The sequence below is a fragment of the Notothenia rossii genome (assembly GCF_949606895.1).
Source record: "Notothenia rossii genome assembly, chromosome: 4".
Lineage (NCBI taxonomy): Eukaryota > Metazoa > Chordata > Actinopteri > Perciformes > Nototheniidae > Notothenia > Notothenia rossii.
The window spans coordinates 1,868,003-1,891,533 of NC_136902.1; the positions used below are offsets into that span (position 1 = coordinate 1,868,003).

General features: G+C 42.6%; 1 protein-coding gene across 1 annotated transcript in view; it reads left to right on the forward strand.

The window, feature by feature from the left end:
- The window catches only part of LOC307035612 (NLR family CARD domain-containing protein 3-like), a 110,259-nt gene that overhangs the window by 33,556 nt on the left and 53,172 nt on the right, over window positions 1-23,531 (forward strand). The window contains exons 2-6 of the mRNA XM_079675175.1: window positions 11,274-11,381; window positions 14,969-15,047; window positions 15,187-15,394; window positions 15,538-17,332; window positions 17,420-17,593. Of these exons, the coding sequence (XP_079531301.1) occupies window positions 11,274-11,381; window positions 14,969-15,047; window positions 15,187-15,394; window positions 15,538-17,332; window positions 17,420-17,593 (2,364 nt within the window). The remainder of the gene's footprint in view (window positions 1-11,273; window positions 11,382-14,968; window positions 15,048-15,186; window positions 15,395-15,537; window positions 17,333-17,419; window positions 17,594-23,531) is intronic.

Genomic DNA, 23,531 nt, shown 5'->3' on the forward strand with positions numbered 1-23,531 from the left:
CCCACCTTTTTGTTTTACCATGTGTGTGAGTGGGGAGATTCCCCTTCGATTCTATTGGCTCTAACGGTCAGAAAGAGATGTCAATCATCAAAATCGACCAAGGGGGGCCAGAGATATGGAAAATCCACCCAAATGGCCCCAGAAGTGTTTTTTTTGTTGCTAAATCTCTCTAAAAAGGTCAGATTTAACTTGTTTTGCATCAATCTTGATACAGGGTACTTATATGTTCTACTTTGGATTCCTAAAGCTTTTAGTCTACCTTACCATCCAAGGTTAGTTTTCACTATAAGTAAAAAAGAACTTTTGGACGGACACTATAATTTACAGTTTTTTTACTTTGTTCAATCTGAATTTTCATTCAAATAAAAAACATCTATATTGATTCTGACTTTTTTACATCCAACTCACAGGTTTATCATTACTTTGAGAAAAAATATTATTAATTTATCCCTTTTAGAAGTGAAGTTATGGTCATTTGTTCTGGGAATGTCATTTTCGAGCCTGAGACCTGAAACACAGGCTCAGGGATAAACTGGTTAAGGTCTTCTTTCAAATAAGAAAAAAGCTTTGGGGGTATCTACAGATAAATATTAAGCCTGACAAAGTACTTAACGTCTAATATATTGCTTTCCAGCAATGTTAACTATGTTGAAGCACTTATTTTAACTGATATTATACACATTAATTATACTCTTATGTAGATAGTATAAGAAATGTGCAGAATGACAGTTTAATGGTGGAGGTATTCACACATATTGATAGATGTCTTGTAATGTACTGTTGAGGAACCTGTGACCCAAGTTTTTCATTCATTGCATAACTTCACTATGATACGTCAATAAACCTTAGAAAATCTTGAAAGGGATGTGCAAAATAGCAATTATATACAGTTTTTAATGAACTATTAGTAGAGAATAACGAGTAATGAATATACTTTATAGATCTGCAGATAAATGTTTAGCCTTCTCAAGCACCAACTTTCAAATATCTCTCCTGATTGTTGGCACTTGACAATCACCTTCCCTGAATGTTACTCTGGTGTAACTAAAGTCTGCTTTAAGGGTTGTTTATATTTCACATCATTAATCAGAATCTGCAAAGTAACTCAAATAAATGTAGTGGAGTAAAAATACCAGGTTAACCTCTGAGTTGTAGTGGAGTAGAATTACAAAGTAACAATGAGCTGTCATGTGGGTATATATTAATGCTGCCCATTATGGACACAAGCGATTTTCACCCATTTATTAATTACATGTTTTAAATGTGTACACACCTATGTGTTTCCTATCGCCTAAACCTCCAGGGCTGTACACAGTTTAATACTGTCAACTTTTAATTTTGGGGAAACGGATATCATATCGCATTAACACCACATCCCAACTAGAACATCCAATCAGCGAACATGAAAACATTCCCAGTTAAACATGCAAAAACAAATAAATAAAAAGATAAAACACTGGCATGTAATTTACGTTAGAATAAATAGAATGGTTTTGAATAATAGATGAGAGTCAAATCTACGTCACTTTCCAGCCCCGCCCACTTTTGGGGAAACCAACGCTGTCATTTGAACGGCGATCAAGCCTGAAGCCACAGAGCTCTTCTGTTACTGTCCTTTCTTCTTAGAGGAAGTTCAGAAACACGTAACTCTGGATTTGTTTTAATGTTTGAGGAGCAATAAACGACACAGCAGCTTTTTGGGATGTTAAAACTATTATGTTCTGCCTCGCTCATGAGAGTAACAGCTGGAGAAATTACAGCCTCGCCTACTGATTTGAATTTAACCACATATCGAGCCCGATTCTGGATTTCAAATGTGTGCTCTAAAACGATATTTATAAATGACTTTTGTCATTATCATAAGCAAGACAATAAATGGCAAAGATATGTAGAAAATAAACGTATTTGAGATACGTTCATAAGAAACGTAACGTGGGAGAAAATACGTTTCTAGCTAAACGTATTTGAGAATGCAGTTTAGTTCTGTGGGAACGTAACAGAGTGATTTATACCATTACATTGTAAAGAGTGACTTTAGAGTTAACATATTTTCATCAGTTTTTCTCCAGCGTGCCAATGTGTAGCTTGGGAACCAGAGAGTCACCGGTTCAAGACCCCAGAAGACCAAGTGCTACCCAGGTGTCCCTGAGCAAGGCAGCGTTCCCTACACTGCTCCCCGGGCCCGTACATATGGCAGCCCACTGCTCCTAACACTAGGATGGATCAAATGCAGAATGTACATTTCCCCTCTGTGGGACGATGAAGAGCTCCTTCTTCTTCTCTTGATGCATCTGTTTCTGTTTCAGGGTCCAGCAGCAGAGACCAGACTCTCCCAGCTGTCTGTCCCTAAAGAGCGACTGGTCGAAGCACGACTTCTTAGACTTTAAAGGACGACCTCCGTCTGCTGATCAGAAGTAAGCTGTGACTCACAGTAAGAGTCCGGTTATGATAAAACTGGTTGATATGAATTCTTGTCCAACATATTTTTCAGCAGTTTTTCTCCAGCATGTTTTACGGCCTGATAAATGGAACAAATAATCAGGAGAGTGAGAGCGGTGTTTCCTCAGCGAGAACTTTACTCTATTCAACTGCATTTCCAAAAGTACAGCAAGTAGAAAATGTTCTTTAGTAGAGTCCAAACACTTTTTCGTTTCACAGCATTTATCTAAGACTTCTTACTTTCCTCTCGGCAAGGCAAGGCAATTTTATTTATATAGCACCTATCAGTACGCGACAATTCAAAGTGCTTTACAAAATAAAAACAAAAGACATTTAAGAATAAATACAGCATAAACACATTATTAAATTGTGTAAGAGTCGGGAGGGCTGATAATTTATTCCGGGGAATTACTCAGACCTACTAATTGACCTAACAGAAGCTATTGAGTAAGTTTACTGCTTGGCTCAGATCCACCAACGTCAGCAAGATCTCACCTCTACTAACTCCTGAAGAACCAGGTTCAATGAACTGCTGTTTCAATTCAGACAACCCGCTAAATCTGTTTAAGCGATCCCGAAGGATTTTGATATCAGTAATGAGGTGTGGCCCTACCTAAGTGTGAGTGTGGCAGGGTGCAATCTTACCTTTCAAGCAGGAGAGGAGAGCGCAGATGTCTTTTAAGTTGTCCCAATCCAAAAGGTGGGATCAGTTTATTTGAAGAGAAATAGGTCCAAACTAATACAGGGTTCTTACCTTCTCTCGTTACAACATTATAATCATACTAAACATATCATTCTGTGATCATGTTCTAATATGAAACCTTAATTCACAGGCTCTTGAGGCCTAGTAAACAGGGCCGGTTCTAGACAATTTGCTGCCCTAGGTGAGATTTTAGGCGACATTTTATATAAAGAATAAATGAAAAATCTCTACAAAAGACAAATACACTGCAAAAACAGAAACTTATTGACATAGGTAATATAAGTCAAAATGGCTTCAAATGTGTTCAGTATTGTATGAACATGTTTGAATTGGGGGGTGGACGTCACATCCTCTAGGGGGGTCTGGGTGTATGTCCCCCCGGGAAGATTTTTTTTAAAACATTTTACAATAAAATGCTTCAATCTGGTGCACTTTGAGCACACAATTACTAGAGACCTGATCTAGGGAGCATAAAACGCCCATATGAAAAAGATCGGTTTACATTTTAATAATCAAATAAGTATATGAATATAACCAATAACCTACCATAGCCAATAACAAATAAATGTAGCTTATTTAATTTTTGTTGTTCATTCATATCTTATTTTACCTAGTTAACATTTATTTATTTATGCATATTTTTGTATCTCTCCAACTTTAAACACTATTTTTGGTTAACTGTCCTATAGTATACATTGGAATGATTTCAAACCTGTTTTTATTTATCCTAATAATTATAAAGGAGGGCCTTGGAAATATGTGTTTACATAATTTGTGGTCAAAACGTTTGAGACCCACTGAGACAACTTAGACTAAAATTAACCATCTAAACACTCAGAGTCCTTTACCTCACTGAGCCTCTCAGTGTGACAGGAGAGCTCTCCTCCATCCTGGTTGTAGAAACAACTACTTCTTATCTCCGTTAGCGCAGCTAGCACCAGATTCTAATAACAACAGCGCCGGTACCGGTGCGCCCTCTCCCTTGCTCGCTCTCTCGCTACCACGCTCGCACTTTGGCTGTGAGCTGCGGGCGCCTGATAAGCCAACATCCCCCACTTTCATCACTTACAGCGCCCACCGTACAGGGCAAATTAAACGTGTAACCGGGGTGAAAAGGATGTTACATTTACTTAATTATGAATGTTGTTACATCTAGGCCGAACATTTGGATGAGCGCCAACGGTCAAAAATGTCTTTTCCCTCCCAGAGCTACCAGTGCAGCGCCCCCCAGATCTGGCGCCCAAGGCGACCGCCTGTGTATTATGCCAGAAATTGGCCCTGCCTAGTACATACAGTGGCAATGTCTCAAGATTTAGCAAAAATACACCTTACACCATACAGTAACACAAATACTACAAATCAACATAACAAACAATCAAAAATGAAAAAGGGTGGCCACTTATTATTATTTTACGAAAAGAAAAAAAGTTTAAAAAAAATTTGAATTTTTTTTTTTTTTTTTGGTACCTTGCTGGCGCCCCCTAGCAGCGACGCTCATATTTCAGCAGCGGCGCTGCGCCGCCACTATCTGTATATAGGGGAAACAAGAATATAATTGACTATATTTGATTATAACTAACTTTCGTTTTCATTATTCAACCTGATATGGAGATCTCAAAAATGGCATTTAACAACAGGCATAAAAATGCAAAGATAATTAAATCAATAAATCAATAAATCAACACAGCAGGTACAGAATACATGAATAAAAGGCATACTGCAGTGCGAGTATGGGCAGCTCAATTAAAAGCAGCAGCAAAAAGACATGTTTTTAGTCTGGTTTTGAAAATAGGAAGTGTTTCAGCGGACGTGCACTATTCGGGCAGTTTGTTCCAGATTGTCGGGGCATAATAGTTAAACGCTGCTTTTCCATGTTTAGTGGTTATTCTCGGAACAGAGAGCAGACCCGACACAGAAGACCTGAGACTCCTGGATGGTTCATAGTTATGCAGGAGATTGTTTATATACCTCGGTCCTAAGCCATTTAGTACTTAACAGCAGTAGTATTTTAAAATCAATTCTTTGGCAGACTGGAAGCCAGTGTAAAGACTTCAGAACAGGAGTGATGTGATCAACTTTCTTAGTGTCAGTGAGGAACCAGAGTAAAGACTTCAGAACAGGAGTGATGTGATCCACTTTCTTAGTGTTAGAGAGGAACCAGAGTAAAGACTTCAGAACAGGAGTGATGTGATCCACTTTCTTAGTGTCAGTGAGGACTCGAGCAGCAACGTTCTGAATCAGCTGAAGCTTTCTAATAGATGTTTTAGTGAGACCTGTGAAGACACCATTGCAGTAGTCCAGTCTACTGAAGATAAAAGCATGGACACATTTTTCCAGATCCTGCTGTGACATCAGTCTTTTAATCCTAGATATGTTCTTTAGGTGATAGTAGGCTGATTTAGTAACTGTTTTAATGTGACTGTTGAAACTCAGGTCAGAGTCCATGACTACACCTAGATTTCTGAATCTCTCTGTTGTTTTGAACATTGCAGACTGAAGCTCAGCGCTAACTTTTAAATGTTCTGCCTTGGCTCTAAAAACCATTACCTCAGTTTTATCTTTGTTTAATTGGAGAAAGTTGTGACACATCCAGTCATTGATTTGTTCAATGCACTTACTCAGTGTTTGAATTGGAGCATAGTCTCCTGGTGAAATTGTTATGTAAATGTGTGTGTCATCCGCATAGCTATGGTAACTTATTTTGTTGTTCTTCATTATCTGAGCCAGTGGTAGCATGTAGACGTTAAAGAGAAGAGGCCCCAAGATGGAGCCTTGAGGAACCCCACATGTCATATATTTTTCAACTCAGATGTGTATTTACCTATAGAAACAAAGTTTTTTCTGTCCTTTAAGTAGGATTCAAACCAATGTAGAACTGTTTCTGAAAGTCCCACCTAGTTTTCTAGTCGGTCTAGTAATATGTTGTGGTCAACAGTGTGAAACGCAGCACTGAGATCTAATAATACTAACACTGAAGTTCTGCCACTGTCTGTGTTTAAGTGGATGTCATTGAAGACCTTTACAAGAGCAGTCTCAGTGCTGTGGTTTGGACGAAATCCTGACTGGAACACATCCAAACAGTTATTTAAATGCAAGAAATTACTCAACTGTTGAAAAACAACTTTTTCAATGATTTTACCTAGAAATGGCAGGTTTGATATGGGCCTGTAATTGTTCATTACCGAAGCGTCTAGACTATTCTTAAGTAACCTCCGGCTCGAAGGAAGAAGCTTGAATTCTGAGTGCAGAGGGTGGGAGTCACCGTCTAATATGGAGCTGGATAACCGCTGTCACTGCCTGAGGTACAGGGTCTCCAGGTTTAGCTGTGGCTCACCAATCAGTCTGCTGGACCACTTTACGATCTGACTCAGAGAGTTTCTGCTCTTTAAAGTCAGGTTACCATGACATTAGTGAGAAAGACAGAATTGACTGGATCAAAGCACGATAAAACATAATCTTCATGGTTTTGTCAATGTTAAAATAGGACAATTTCCAAAGACAGTACAAACGCTGGTGCCCCCTTTTGCACACAGCTTCACAGTTTGGATCAGAGCTCCATTTTGAGTCAATAATTGTCCCGAGATATTTGTATGATTGCACAAATTCTACTTTCTGATTCTGGATTGTTAAGACTTCATGTATGTGGGGATGTCTTCTCAAATCAATGATCATCTCCTTGGTTTTGCTTATGTTCAGTTGGAGATAGGACTCCTCACACCACCTGACAAAGTCGTCCATGACAGGGCCATGGCTGGTCTCATTGTCCTGGAGCCTACTAACAATTACAGAGTCATCTGCATACTTTAAAATAGTCCTATTTTCCCACCTGCTTTGACACATATTAGTGTAAAGTATAAATAATAGTGGTGAAAGCACACATCCTTGTGGGGAGCCAGTGGAGGAGCTGACTTGATCAGATAAGGTCCCATTCACCCTCACTCTTTGTGTCCTATTGGTTAAAAGAATCAAGAATCCAGCCCATAAGATTCTTCCTTATTTCAAATTGTTCTAAAAGTCTGCCAATTAGAATATGAGCTTGAATTGTGTTAAAAGCAGAGGAAAAATCAACAAATAAAAGTCTAGCATGAGATCCATTTCCCTCCAAGTGTTTAAAAAGTAAGTCAGATAAGGTGACCGTGGCGTCCTCCACTCCTCTGTGAGGCCTGTAAGCAAACTGCATGGGATCGAGTGCATGCTCAGTCTTCCTTAAGATTTCTGCTCTGACTAGTTTCTCCAATGTCTTCATTAGAATTGATGTAAGTGCAACTGGTCTAAAATCATTAAGAGTTTTGGGGCCTCTGGATTTGGGAACAGGGACTACCACAGCATCCTTCCAAACCTTTGGCACATGCTGTGTCTGTAAAGACATATTCAAAATGTAGTGGAACACAGGGCTAAGTTCTTTTGCACAAAGTTTAAGTCAACGACCCCAGATGTTGTCAGGTCCATGACTCTTATTTTACTAAACGGAAGGCCTTTTCCACTTCCCTCTGATCTATGTTAAAATGCTTATTGTCTTCAAGTTTAAGCTTCAGTTCAGATATATTATTACTGAAATCAAATTTGTCAAATCTAGAAAAAAAAGTGATTTAGGGCATTTGCAAACTCAACATCTGAATTAAAGCCATCCAGAGTCACATGGCAGCTATTCTTTGTTTCCCGGAGGCCTGTTATGGTTTTCATGCTACTCCAGACTGAGCCAAGGTTGTTTGCAGCCATTTTGTTTTGTAGTTCAGATTTAAAATTCTGTTTAGCTTTCAGAATTTCTATTTTAAGTTCCCTATCAGCATCATGCAGATCAGAGGCACTTCCCTGTTTAAAAGCTTGTTTCTTTTTCTGAATGCTGGACTTAACCGCCTTGGTCACCCATGGTTTGTTATTAGGGTATATTTTAACTTGCTTACACGGAATAATCATGTCTTTACAAAAGGCTGTATATGAGCATGTTACATCAACAAGTTCATCCAAGTCGGCACCACAAGACTCTTTGAACATATCCCAATCAGTGCAGTCATAACATTCCTGCAAACAGGCTACAGATTCTTCTGTCCAGACATTTATGTCCTTTGTCAATGTTTTCTCTCGCTTCAAAACTGTTTTGTATATGGGCAGTAAATGCACACAGTTATGATCAGCAGAGCCCAGTGGGGGTAATGGGACTGACTTATAGGCTTCCTTACTGACCCATAACACAGGTCTAATGTTTTATCCCGCCTGGTTGGACAGGAGACATATTGATAAAAGTTAGTGAGTGTCTTTTTAAGGGTCACATGGTTAAAATCCCCAAGTATAAAGTTTGGTGCGTCAGGTGAAATTGACTGCAGTTATTGCACCAAATCAAAGATAGTGCTGGAGGCAGAGGTGGCATTTGCCCTGGGATGGATGTACACTATTGTTATAGAAACTTGGGGAAACTCACGGGGCAGGTAGAAGGGACGCAATCAAACAGATAAAAGTTCAACATCTGGGGTGCAAATGAGTTCTCTGACAGTCACAGAGCTACAGTACTGTTTGTTTACGTACAAACATACTCCGCCCCCTTGAGTTTTTCCTGTCACTTCCGCCTTTCGATCCAAAACCGTCAATAAACAGATCGTTGTCCTGGTTACAGTCTGTGAGCCATGTCTCAGTGAAGGCCAAAACACAGCAGTCCCTGAAATTCTTCTGAAACCGAACATTACCCTGAAGCTCTTCAACCTTGTTCCTCAGCGATTGAACGTTCCCCAGGATCATCGAGGGCAGAGGAATCCGAGGGAGCCACTGCCTTCTCATGCGTAATCTTACGCTGCCTCGTTTACCCCGCTTCCTCCTCTGGTGCCCCGTTGCACCACAGGTTTCATTTGGATTCCTCCGAATAATGTCCGGTAACTGTAACGTGGTATCTATCACTCGAGCCAGACTTGCCATGTTCAGTTGCAGCAGCACATCTCTGGTGTACTGTGTCCTCTCCCGGATGACAGCCCCATTGACATCACATGCTAAACATTGAAGGAATACGATCCACAGAATCACAGAATAAAGAATGTCCATTTTGACTAGCGGCGCAGGGAGCATTCAATCATACAGACGCTTTATCGAATAGGTCGGTGGCGCATTAAAAACCTTTAAAACAAACACAAAACAAACAAAATGGAGGACACCAAACGTTTCCCTGCCGGTCGCAGCATGCGCATGCGCCCAGTGTAGATGGCCACTAACTAACAGGCCCTGTGTATCGCTCACTGATTGGACTCAGTGGAATCAAGGGGTAAGACGCAAGGAAAATACGCAAGTGAAGGACGCAAGGATTGAGGTTAAGAATAGTGAGATGCAGCCTAAAAGCCATTTGAGTTAGTTGGTGTCTGTGTTAAGCTTTTCCGTGTAACCTTCATGAAATCCTGGTTATTAGCGACTTCGATGGGCGTTAACCTGTTAACGTTTTTTTCACGAAACTGTGTCTCAGGGCTTCTTAACATTTAACAACCTATTAATGTGTCATACCCACTTAACGGGAAGAAACTCAGCTAACTAACGATACGAACCATTTTTACCGTAACAAAACACAAGTCTCACAAGAAGCGTCTAAATGAACCCTGAGCGAAAGAATGCTAACGCACTTAGCACAGAACTCACGGTAGAAAAACGTATACTTATCGGATCTGCACAATCAAGACATTAGCTAGCAAGCTGAGATTCCACAGATTCTAGGGGTATAAGTATCATCACTGAGCGATCAAAACTCGCGGCATGGGAAGCGAACCCAGACAACACACAACGTAGCTTTACGGAGCAAAATCGGAAATATGTCTTACCTTTTGCTGTTTCTGATCAATAGTTGTGTTCAATGGCATTAAAACGATAAAAACGCTGCTGAAGGTTAATCCAATGGTTAATCCAATGTGTCTGTGTCACTTTGAAATGATTACGGATAATCCATCTTCATATGTATGTCAATAACGGAGATTTCATATATAGCTGCTACGATAGCCATAGTATGACAGCTTCCGGTTTTGGGCATTCTGGCTGCGCATCACTCTATTCACCAATGGTAATGTTTGGATGGATTTTAGGAACTTCCCTCTCGATTCTATTGGCTCTAACGGTTAAAAAGAGGTGTCAATCATCAAAATCAACCGAGGGGGGCCAGAGATATGGAAAATGCACCCAAATGACCCCAGACGTGTTTTTTTTTCTAAACCTCTCTAAAAAGGTCAAATGTCACTTGTTTTGCATCAATCTTGATACAGGGTACTTATTATATGTTATAGTTTGGATTCCTAAAGCTTTTAGTCTATATCCCATCATTCAAGGGTGGTTTTCACTGTAAGTAATGGTTTATTTTTGGACGGACACAATACTTTACATGTTTTTACTATGTTCAATCTGAATTTACTTTAAAATAAAATCATCTATATTGATTCTGACTCTTCTACATCCAACTCACAGGTTTATCATTACTTTGAGAAAAAAGATGATTAATTTACTCCTTTTAGGGAAGATATGGTCATTTGTTCTGGGAATGTCATTTTCGAGCCTGAGACCTGAAAGCAGGCTCAGGGGTTAACAGGTTAAGTGAACTGCAGTTAGCATCCTGGACATGAACTCAGTGACGTTCTCCACTAAAGAGATGTGTTTACGTTAGCTTCACACTGCTGGCTGTAGAGCAGCTGAAGAGACGCGAGGCACTTTGGAGATAAACTTCACGTCTTTAGGATTTACTCTGAACATCTTCCAGAGTCCTTCACATAGAGAGCAGTCCACCGGCTGATAGAGGAGACTCAGAGAGTCTGGAAGGTTCATCTGTTGGGAAACACAGAGCTATTTATACCATTACATTGAAAAGAGTGACTTTAGATTTAACACATTTTCATCAGTTTTTCTCCAGCGGTTCAATGTATGGGCGGTGGTAGCAAAGTCCGTAGGGACTTGGCTTGGGAACCAGAGAGTCACCGGCTCAAGACCCCAGAAGACCAAGTGCTACCCAGGTGTCCCTGAGCAAGGCAGCGTTCCCTACACTGCTCCCTGGGCCCGTACATATGGCAGCCCACTGCTCCTAACACTAGGATGGATCAAATGCAGAATGTACATTTCCCCTCTGTGGGACGATGAAGAGCTCCTTCTTCTTCTCTTGATGCATCTGTTTCTGTTTCAGGGTCCAGCAGCAGAGACCAGACTCTCCCAGCTGTCTGTCCCTCAAGAGCGACCGGTCGAAGCACGACTTCATAAACTTTAAAGGAGGACCTCCATCTGCTGATCAGAAGTAAGCTGTAACTCATAGTAACGAGTAGCTGAACGCTTCTGCCCATTAATTTTGAATGGGGTGATGGCACGCTTCGCCGAACTGCATTGCGATGCTCGCTAGAAAAGTTGAGCAATGTTCAACTTTTGAAGCTTCGGCGGAAGCGTCAGCCAATCGAATCATCTGCCAGTACAAGCTCTAGCCCAGGGGTGGCCAACCCGCGGCTCTTTGCCCAGTTTCATGCAGCTCTTCAGTTCATATGGAATTGTATGTGTGAGTGTGGGGGAGAGACACGGACTCCTGACAGTTTAGTTTAGTTTTTATTAGGATCCCCATTAGCACTAGCATGAGCATTGGCTATTCTTCCTGGGGTCCTCACCCACACAAAACATACATAATACAAACCAGAACGGAACAACTCATCATTTCATGAAAAGTGCATGGTAAGGAAGTGAAAGCAAAAACAAAACAGAAAAAAAATAGTCATCACATTTCAACCATCATCAAGTCAAAACCTAAACAAAATTTTACCAACAATATAATTTACATGATAATACTAATTACTAATTACTAATTGACCCACAAGTACAGTTCAAATTTAATTTGTAGTTCTCAGATATTGTTTTAGCAAATGTTTGAAATGTATGTTTGAGTTATCTTGAATGATATGGACCGGTAACGAATTCCAGCTGACCATTGCTCTGTATAGTACTGTTTTCTGTCTAATATTTGATCTTGATTTGGGTAAAATGAACCTTTTTTCTATTGCATGTCTGGTTTGATAGTTATGTGTAGAGTACTGTGCTATGAACTTTTGTGACAATATATGTGGTAAGTGTGTCACTGTAATATTCTTTACAAAATTTAACAGAGAATAAATGGACCTCTGTCTAACACTCATCCATTTCAGTGTCTCCAGCATTTCAGTCACTCTGGTTCTGTAGGAGCACTGCAGAACACATCGTGCTGCCTTATTCTGTGCTACTTGTAGTTTATTTAAATCGTTTTCTGAAGCACTAGACCAAACAACAAAACAGTAATCAAGCTGTGATAGCACCAAAGCCTCCAAGACTTGTCTCCTGACATCTATTGGCAAATGTTTTACAATTCTTTTAACGAGTGACACACCCCTTCCCATTTTACACACAACATTATCAATTTGTTTAGACCAAGACAGTGTTTGATCTAGAGTTATCCCTAACAACTTAGTTTCCTTGACTTGTTTAATGTCAATATGGTTTAAATGTAACTGCAATTTAGGTTCACATTTTAACTGATGATTTGACCCAATTATTAAAGATTTAGTTTTTCCTGCATTAAGTACCAACTTATTATTTATTACCCACTCTGAAATCATTTGTAGATCCTTATTTATACAGTGACTCAGCTCCCTTGTAGATGAACCTGCTCCATATATTGTCGAGTCATCTGCATACATAACAATTTTGGATTCCTGTAAGACCAATGGTAGATCATTTGTGAAAATAGAAAATAAAAGTGGTCCCAAACAACTCCCCTGAGGAACTCCACAACTGACTTTCTTAATAGTTGACAGACTTCCATTGAAAAAAACAGTTTGACATTGATTGGTCAAATAACTTTCTATCCACCTCAGTGCATTCAGATGAAAACCATATTGCTCTAGCTTGTTCAACAACAATGGATGATCGATGACATCAAAGGCAGAACTAAAATCAAGTAGTACCGTTCCCACTAACTTCCTATTATCTACCTCCACCTTCCAGTCATCGGTCATTTGTGTTAAAGCAGTGCATGTGGAATGGCCCGGTCTGTAGGCATGTTGATAAGCAGTATTAAGATTGTTACCTTCAAAGTATTTCTGTATTTGATTAAACATTATTCTCTCCATTATCTTTCCTAACGCTGGTAATAAACTTATCGGGCGACTATTTGTTCCAGAAAATGATCCAGCTGGATTTTTTGCAAGTGGAATAATTTTTGCTATTTTCCATGCCTGTGGGCAAATACACTTTTCAATACTTACATTGATGATATGGCAGATAGGCTCCGCAACCAAATTAGCAACATATCTAAGAAATTTGCTCCTGACAGTTAAACCTGATACTTAGTAGGTCTGTTAAGGATTGAATGCTGATCATTCTGACGTACTTTCGTCCCGGCTCTCCCTACGTGTGTGTGTGTGGTGTCAGGTGTCAGTATGAGAGGATGACAGCGCGTCTAATTTTGATGTGGCCCAAGAGCCAATCACAATAATACCTGCGATGCAGTGAACCAATCACCTTTGAGGGGGGGAAAACCTATCGTTGATTAAACACAATCTGACCATGAACTGAGTTTGATCCTAAAATGGCAGGGAAGAAATGCTAAGCGAAAATATGAAGACGAACATAGGACGTTTTTAGTCGAGTGGGAGAGTTCATGTTTTTTTATCGAACGCAAATGCAAGCCATTTTGCCAGACCCATTTCAAGGCTTCAAATCTTCAGCGCCATTTCACCTTCCCAAAAGGTACGGAACTTCGCAAGCAGAAGATAAACACCTTGAAAAGTCAGGCAGAAAAGCAGACACAGTTTTTAAAAAAAATAACGGAGCACTTTTAAAGTGAGATAAAAAACCTTTTCGATTTTGTTTACTGAGAGTTTGTGTGTGAGTGCACACAATGATCATTGTTATGTTGTTATGTTAACTGGCCTCTGAATACTGGTACTGTCTGTCTGTCTGTCTGTCTGTCTGTCTGTCTGTCTGTCTGTCTGTCTGTCTGTCTGTCTGTCTGTCTGTGTGTCTGTCTGTCTGTCTGTCTGTCTGTCTGTCTGTCTGTCTGTCTGTCTGTCTGTCTGTCTGTCTGTCTGTCTGTCTGTCTGTCTGTCTGTCTGTCTGTCTGTCTGTCTGTCTGTCTGTCTGTCTGTCTGTCTGTCTGTCTGTCTGTCTGTCTGTCTGTCTGTCTGTCTGTCTGTCTGTCTGTGTGGGTGTGTGTGTGTGTGTGTGTGTGTGTGTGTGTGGGTGTGTGTGTGTGTGTGTGTGTGTGTGTGTGTGTGTGTGTGTGTGTGTGTGTGTGTGTGTGTGTGTGTGTGTGTGTGTGTGTGTGTGTGTGTGTGTGTGTGTGTGTGTGTGTGTGTGTGTGTGTGTGTGTGTGTGTGTGTGTGTGTGTGTGTGTGTGTGTGTGTGTGTGTGTGTGTGTGTGTGTGTGTGTGTGTGTGTGTGTGTGTGTAGGACGAAGAAGAAAGTAAAGGAGCACAGAGAAAGGCTGAGAACAAAAGAGAGAAGGAAGGGGGGGTGCACGCGTGACTGTGAAAACAAAACCGTGTGCTTTTGTGTCCGGGGCGGGAGATTCATGTGATTGGTTGTTGGTCGAGGTTCAGCCTTCAGATTGGTCTGTCCTCTTCCTGATGAACAGCTGTTAGCCAGCTGCAGAGTCCAGTCTCTATCCACACAGCCAAGTTTCAGGAAGACCAGAATAAAGGATGGACAGAATCCTCTTCAACAGTAGCTGGAAATAAATATTCCTGTAGTGCAAAGTTCCCGCTGACGCACAGGACCACCAGCCTGTTTCCCTGTCCTCCTTTACCCTGAGTGTGTCTCTGTGTGGACAGACATCATGTGAGCTAATGCTTCATGGTTCCTCCACAGAGGGGACCAGGAGAGCTCGGAGGTTCCCGGTGGTCAGTCTGCCCAGCAGCATCAGACACAGCTGGACTCCATATTCACGGTGAGTACATGTACTACAGATACTTGAGCTCTCTTCTGTTCACAGTCATCTCCATGCTGCACTTTCAGAGAGTCAGTCTGTCCGGATCTGATGTTTGGATCCATGGTTTATAGTTTGTGTCCTTCATGTGATGTTCCAGCTGCTGGAGGACCACATCGTCACCTTTGTGAAGAGCGAGCTGAAGAAGATCCAGAAGGCTCTGAGTTCAGATTACCCAGAATACTTAGAGGATCAGAGTGAGGCTGAGGATGAAGAGCAGAGGAGGAGCAGAGAGGCATTCCTGAACATCTCACTGAACTTCCTGAGGAGCATGAAGCAGGAGGAGCTGGCTGACCGTCTGCAGAGCAGTAAGAGGGTTTCTATAGAGAGTTAACACTCTGGATAAATGTCTCCTCTGCTGATGTCTCAAGAGACCAACATATATCCATACTTCATTCAGAGAACCAGAGTTACAGTGTGACCTCATGATCTTTGTTGTGTGTTCTTTCAGGAACTCGTGCTGGAGTCTGTCAGCGTAAACTTAAGTCCACCCTGAAGGAGAGGTTCCAGTGTGTGTTTGAGGGCATTGCTAAAGCAGGAAACCCAACCCTTCTGAACCAGATCTACACAGAGCTCTACATCACAGAGGGGGGGTCTGCAGAGGTCAATGCTGAACATGAGGTCAGACAGATTGAAACAGCATCCAGGAAACCAGACAGACCAGAAACAACCATCAGACAAGAAGACTTCTTTAAAGCCTCACCTGGAAGAGATGCACCAATCAGAGCAGTGATGACAAAGGGCGTGGCTGGCATTGGGAAAACAGTCTTAACACAGAAGTTCACTCTGGACTGGGCTGAAGGCAAAGCCAACCAGGACATCCAGTTCATATTTCCATTCACCTTCAGAGAGCTGAATGTGGTGAGAGAGAACAAGTACAGCTTGGTGGAACTTGTTCATCACTTCTTCTCTGAAACCAGAGACGCAGGAATCTGCAGGTTTGATCAGTTCCCGGTTGTGTTCATCTTTGACGGTCTGGATGAGAGTCGACTTCCTCTGGACTTCCTCAACACTGACATCCTGACTGATGTCACAGAGTCCACCTCAGTGGATGTGCTGCTGACAAACCTCATCAGGGGGAAGCTGCTTCCCTCTGCTCGCCTCTGGATAACCACACGACCTGCAGCAGCCAATCAGATCCCTCCTGAGTGTGTGGACATGGTGACAGAGGTCAGAGGGTTCACTGACCCACAGAAGGAGGAGTACTTCAGGAAGAGGTTCAGAGATCAGAAGCAGGCCGGCACCATCATCTCCCACATCAAGACCTCACGAAGCCTCCACATCATGTGCCACATCCCAGTCTTCTGCTGGATCTCTGCTTCAGTTCTGGAGGAGGTGTTGGAAACCAGAGAGGGAGGAGAGCTGCCCAAGACCCTGACTGAGATGTACATCCACTTCCTGGTGGTTCAGTCCAAAGTGAAGAACATCAAGTATGATGGACGAGCTGAGACAGATCCACACTGGAGTCCAGAGAGCAGGAAGATGATGGAGGCTCTGGGGAAACTGGCTTTTGAGCAGCTGCAGAAAGGCAACCTGATCTTCTATGAGTCCGACCTGACAGAGTGTGGCATCGATATCAGAGCAGCCTCAGTGTACTCAGGAGTGTTCACACAGGTCTTTAGAGAGGAGAGAGGACTGTACCAGGACCAGGTGTTCTGCTTCGTCCATCTGAGCGTTCAGGAGTTTCTGGCTGCTCTTCATGTCCATCTGACCTTCATCACCTCTGGAGTCAACCTGCTGGCAGAAGAACCAACAACCTCCCAGGAGTCTGAAGTCAAACCTAAACTAACAGATCTCTACAAGAGTGCTGTGGACCAGGCCTTACAGAGTCCAAACGGACACCTGGACTTGTTCCTGCGCTTCTTCCTGGGTCTTTCTCTGCAGACCAATCAGAAACTCCTACGAGGCCTGCTGACACAAACAGGAAGTGGCTCAGAGACCAATCAGGAAACAGTCCAGTACATCAAGAAGAAGATAGATGAGGATCTGTCTGCAGAGAGAAGCATCAACCTGTTCCACTGTCTGAATGAACTGAATGATGGTTCTCTAGTGGAGCAGATCCAACAATCCCTGAGTTCAGGAAGTCTCTCCACAGATAATCTGTCTCCTGCTCAGTGGTCAGCTCTGGGCTTCATCTTACTGTCATCAGGAGAAGATCTGGACGTGTTTGACCTGAAGAGATACTCTGCTTCAGAGGAGGCTCTTCTGAGGCTGCTGCCAGTGGTCAAAGCCTCCAACAAAGCTCTGTGAGTACAGAGATAATTTGATTTAGTGAATCAGTTATTAACACACTGCTGTCTTCTGAATAACTGTTGTCCTCATCGTCTCTTCAGGCTGAGTGGCTGTAACCTGTCAGAGAGAAGCTGTGCAGCTCTGTCCTCAGTCCTCAGCTCCCAGTCCTCTAGTCTGAGAGATCTGGACCTGAGTAACAACGACCTGCAGGATTCAGGAGTGAAGCTGCTGTCTGCTGGACTGGAGAGTCCACACTGTGAACTGAAGACTCTCAGGTCAGAGACCAGAACAGTTTGACTCAGCCAACAATCAGCCCTGCTGTGTGGTGTGGGAATACCATCATCAATAACATCATTCAAGAGAAACACAACACAATATATCAGTCACAATTCACTAAATGGTTCTTGGCACAAACTTCTTTCAAGTTCAAAAACATCCCCCCTTGTGACACACAGAAACAAAACAAAGGGCTGGGCCCCTCACTAGAGGTGAGGTATATTGCCTCATAGATCAATCAAATGTAGGTAAATGAATCTTGATACTTGAATATGCTTTATGAAAAACACAGTCTCTATCCAGCTCTCCAGAGGGTTTACTTCACTTTGTTGGCGGCTCATCCGTTAACACAGAACCCTCAGATTGATTATAATAAGGAGAAACAGGAAGGGTTTGTAAAGCAAATCAGTTATTGGGCTTTTTTTTACCAACTCACTAAATGCTTTCAACTTGAATTGACTGAATTTATTTGTAAATTGGGCTTATGAACACATCAATACTTCTGTTTATATATATACAGTATATATATATATATGTTTATATATACATTTAAGAAGTACAATATAAGAAAAGCACATGTTTCTCTCTAGTCTTTCTTCACATTATTCTCTATTCCTTTGTTTTATGATCTGTTCATATCAGTAAGACCCTTACCATGTCTGTCCAGTTGAACTGTGAAGCAGTGACTGGAGTTGTAGGTGTAGAGATGACCCAGAGGTGATGCAGTAATAAGCCCCGCCCCTTCCAGTCCTGGACCCTCAGATGATCTGACGGCTTGTTTGTGTGTCTGCAGGCTGTCAGGCTGTCTGATCACAGAGGAAGGCTGTGATGCTCTGGCCTCAGCTTTAAACCCCTCCCATCTGAGAGAGCTGGACCTGAGCTACAATCACCCAGGAGCCTCAGGGGGGAGGCTGCTGTCTGCTGGACTGGACACGCTCAGGTATGGAGAGGCTCTCAGTCTGATAGAGGAGGTAGAAACTGGCTCCTATGACCTGAAACACCCAGAGCTGATAGACCCTGACTCTTCACACTGTCTGCCGTCAGCTGTTAGCATCAAACACACATGTTCCACAACTGAGAGGAGACCCCCCCTCAGTGGGTCAATGTTCATCGTGGAACCACCAACAGAAACAGAGTGGGGGGGGGTTTCAATGTTCACACAGATTTAGCACAGGAAGTGACATCATGAATAAATAACTGATTCATTTCCAGATGTTTTATTCTGAGTCCTAGCAAACGGCCAATCAGAAGAACCTCCCCTGGAATGAAAATAATGATGTATTAGTTTCAGTGTTGGGAGTAACGTGTTACAGTAATCAGATTACATTTGTCTGTAACGCGTTACTGTTGGTTCAGCAGTAATTCCATTTGATAAGAGGAGATAGTACTTTATTGATGCTAAGCACTAAATGATCTCGTTGCCTGCGTTACGTTAAGCTCTTCAACTTTCTGAATAACGGGAGGACAGAAAAAGCAGAGATGAACAGGCGCAGCAAACATCGTGGAGGACATGTTGCCCGTTTCATTACATCCATGGTTTCCACGGTGGAATCACCATCTTTCTAAAAACATATTGAGCCAGAAATACGTAACAGCAACAAGAACAAGAACCGGGGGGGGTGAGAGAGTCTGGGGCCCCTCAAATCCAGAGAGATCCACACAGAAAGCGTTTTTTATATAAATGTAACAAAACTCAAACATGTTCAAACAGATTCAGGAATCAGAAATCAAGAGAAAAGATAAATATGAAGCGCACGGTGAAGCATGCCCCCACCTGATCAACACCTGGAGAGGAGATCATAGACATCATGAAAGAGACACCTCAGTGTTTGTAGATGTTTCTGGAGGCAGACTGAGGTGGACATATCAGATCCTTTAAAGACTAACTGACCCCCCCTCTGCTCTCAGCCTGGAGCCTGCTGCAGTCCGGTTCTTGAGGCCAGGTCTCAGGAAGTGTAAGTGTGTTTTTAATCATGAACATCTTCACACTGGGACATCACAGGTACTTTAATAACCTTTAATACCTGCTGTGTCTCTCATCAGATTCCTGTGGACTCACACTGGACTCAAACACAGTGAACAGATTCCTCCAACTGTCTGAGGACAACAGGAAGGTGACACGTGTGATGGAGGAGGAGGAATATCCTGATCACCCAGAGAGGTTTGACTTCTGGTCTCAGCTGATGTGCAGAGAAGCTCTGACTGGTCGCTGTTACTGGGAGGTCGAGAGGAGAGGAGGGGTTTCTATATCAGTGACTTACAGAGGAATCAAGAGGAGAGGAGACAGTGAGGACTGTGTGTTTGGATGGAATGATCAGTCCTGGAGACTGGAGTGCTCTGATGGGAGTTACTCTGTCTGTCACAATAAGAGAACAACACACATCCCCTCCCCCTCCCCCTCCTCCTCCTCCTCCTCCTCCTCCTCCTCCCCCTCCTCCTCCTCCTCCTCCCCCTCCCCCTCCTCCTCCTCCTCCCCCTCCTCCTCCTCTGGTAGAGTAGCAGTGTATCTGGATCATCCTGCTGGCTCTCTCTCCTTCTACAGAGTCTCCTCTGACACACTGATCCACCTCCACACCATCAGAACCACATTCACTGAACCTCTCTATGCTGGGTTTGAGTTCTGGTTACCTGGTTCCTCAGTGTCTCTGTGTTCTCTGCAGGAGTGACCCCCCCCCCCCCCCCCCGAAAAGAGAGGGGCTGATAATAAAAGGGAAAAACTAAGATTTCTGAGACTTTCAGAAAAAGTCTGAATTCTTAGATTATCTAAAAAAATTCAGTTTGTTAATTTTCTTTTTAAATAAATCTAAATGTTGAGATTTCAGAAAATAAAAGTTTCTCAAAAAGAAACCAGAATTGTAAGATTTTAAGAAAACTCTCAAATAAAAGTCAGTCTTTGCAAAGATGAAACTCAGAAAGAGGTTGAATACCAACAGGAAGTCCATTCTGATTTATTTCCACACGGAGGCTTTTATTCTGAAACTGCAGGAAAACCTCCATTTCTCCCAAAGTCTTCCCACCATCTGTAGTTTGTGAACACGTGACATCACTTCAGTTTGAATGGCAGCAGTAAAGGGTTACTGAGGCTCGTTGAGAACAGGTCATAGTGACGAGTTCAATCACTTCTGCAGAATATAATATATGATGTCTACAAACTAACATAACGTCTAAAGTGCAAACGTGAACAGAAAGTGCAAACCACAGCGTGCATGCATTTGAGCTCAATGACCGGCTTCCTGTGAATATTTAAAATATAACGTGGCCCTCCACAGCAGAGTCTGAGCGGCACAGAGTGCAGCTTTTATTTCAATGCTCGCTTTTTACTCTCATGCAAACATGCTCATTACTTTTTAAGAAGGGTCAGATTCAATGTTCCTGATTTGCATTTAGAAACTAATCTTCCCTCAACAACTCGATGATGTTTGAATGAACACGGCTGCTTCTGGGGTGAATGTAAACCTCTGATCTGGGTTAGATGGGTTTATTAACAGACCAATCACATGATGATTGCCTCATCATTAACACTCATGTGCTTTCAATGTAAGCAGCTGATCTAATTAATAAAGTGTGTGTTTTGAGTCGGACTCGTGTCTTTGTCTCAGTTTGATGACTTCTTCCATTCTTGAGAGGATCAGAAATACATGGATACACAATTTTGAGATTTTGAGAAAAAGTCAGAATATTTTGAAAAAATTCAGAATTTTTAGAAGTCAAAAAATCCATTTAAAAGAAAAAAAGTCAGAATTTTGAGATTTGTAGAGAAAGTCAGAATTTTGAGAAAAAAAATCTGAACTTTGAGAGAAAGTCTGTATTTTGAGTCGGACTCGTGTCTTTGTCTCAGTTTGATGGTTTATTTATATCTTTGTTCCATATTGATAATGATCAGAAAGCTTCAGATTTGGTGTAATTCTCTTCCCCCATTAGAGACAGGAGCAGCTCACGTTCCTGGGTCAGTTTAGTGTTGTTTTGCTAGACGACACCTATCAGGAGAAGTCACTCTTTGAAAACAGAAACACCAGCGTCTTTTCTCCCCAGCAGTCGCCTCAATATACCATGATGCAATGCAAAGCCCTGGTGCATGATGGGAAGCAGCAGCACTTTGGTTTAACTCTGCTGGGAGACACATTGTGCGACATCTAGTCAGAGATACCAGCAACAGACAGTACTAGTTAGAGTTACAGAGAAAAGAAGAAGTCTGCCTTTATTTCTGTTTCAGATGTTTACATAATGGGTTGTTTCTTTCTAGTCTTTTAATTTTTCTAATGTACAATGCCTTGTCTTTTTATGCTGCTGCAATGCAAACGTTTCCCAAATTGGGATCAATAAAGTACTTCTTATCTTACCTTATGTTATGTTATCTTATCTTAACGCAATGTGAGAATCCTCTTGTTTGGTGTAAAGGTGAGTCTAATCAGACGCCAATAGCTATATGATAGCTCTGTGATTAACATGATGATTCAGCCTCTATGGAGATAGACATATGACTATCAGACACAATTAAGGGCACGAGCAAAAAATAGGACTCAAGAGCACAACCAGGCAAAAAGATCTTTAGTCAAGCGTTTAATCCAAAAGGTAAAAATAAAACAGGCAATGATAGAAAAAATGTACTGACTGGAAGCAACGAAAAACAACCAACTATGTTGGCGAAAAACTACTAAAGAAGCAACAAAAAAACAACCAACTAGGTTGGTACAAATGCTAAGCAGCTAGAACAATAGCTTACATCAGGAGAGAAACATGGAGCACTTTCTGCTATACAGACAAGACGAACTGGCACTGAGCAAGGAAACAGCACAGACTAAATACACAGGTGAGGAGTAATGATTAGGGACAGCTGAGGCTCATTGAGGCCAGGCAGGTGATTAACAGGGAGCGAAAATACACAGGTGAGGGAGTGAGGCGATCAGCCAGGGCCAGGATGTGACAGTACCCCCCCCTCAACGACCGGCACCGGACGGTCCAGGCTCGTCTGGATGATGTCTGTGGAAATCCAGGATGAGTTCTGGGTCGACAATGTTCTTTGAAGATACCCATTCCCTCTCCTCAGGACCACAGCCCTCCCAATCCACCAGATACTGGCGGCCACGAGCCCGCCGGCGAGCCGCTTGACAGAATGAACTGGCCCTCCATCGATGAACCGGGGGGGCGGTGGGGGTCTGGAGGCAGGGACCAGAGGGCTCTCTTTGACCGGCTTGATCCGAGACACATGGAAAGTTGGGTGCGACCTCATGGACCTGGGAAGCTTGAGTCTCACAGCAACAGGATTAATAATCTTTGAGACAGGGAAGGGACCAACAAAACGAGGAGCCAATTTACGGGACTCGACTCGAAGAGTGGAAAGCCATACTCTCTGGCCGACACGATAGGTGGGAGCAGGGATCCGTCTGCGGTCTGCTGCCCTCTTGTACCGAGAAGACGTCCTAAGCAGCACTTGTCTAGCCCCAGTCCAGATGCGACGCCACCTCTGAATCAGTGCCAAGGCAGAAGGAACCCTGACCTCTCCCTCCAGGGACAGAAACAGGGGCGGTTGGTAGCCATAAGCACACTGAAATGGGGAAAGACCAGTAGAAGAGCAAGGCTATGTGTTGTGCGCTTACTCAACCCAGATAAGATTCTTACTCCAAGTAGTGGGGTTCTGAGAGACGAGACACCGCAGACCGGTCTCTAACTCCTGCTTGAGCCGCTCGGTCTGTCCGCTGGACTGAGGGTGAAGGCCGGAGGAGAGGCTAACGGTGGCACCCAGGAGAGCACAGAACTCCTTCCAAAACTTGGAGACAAACTGGGGACCCCGATCCGACACAACATCTTTAGGGAAGCCATGTAACCGGAAAACATTGGACAGGACAACCTCCGCTGTTTCCTTGGCAGAGGGTAACTTGGGCAGAGGAACAAAGTGCACCAACTTTGAGAATCTGTCGACAATGGTCAAAATGGTTG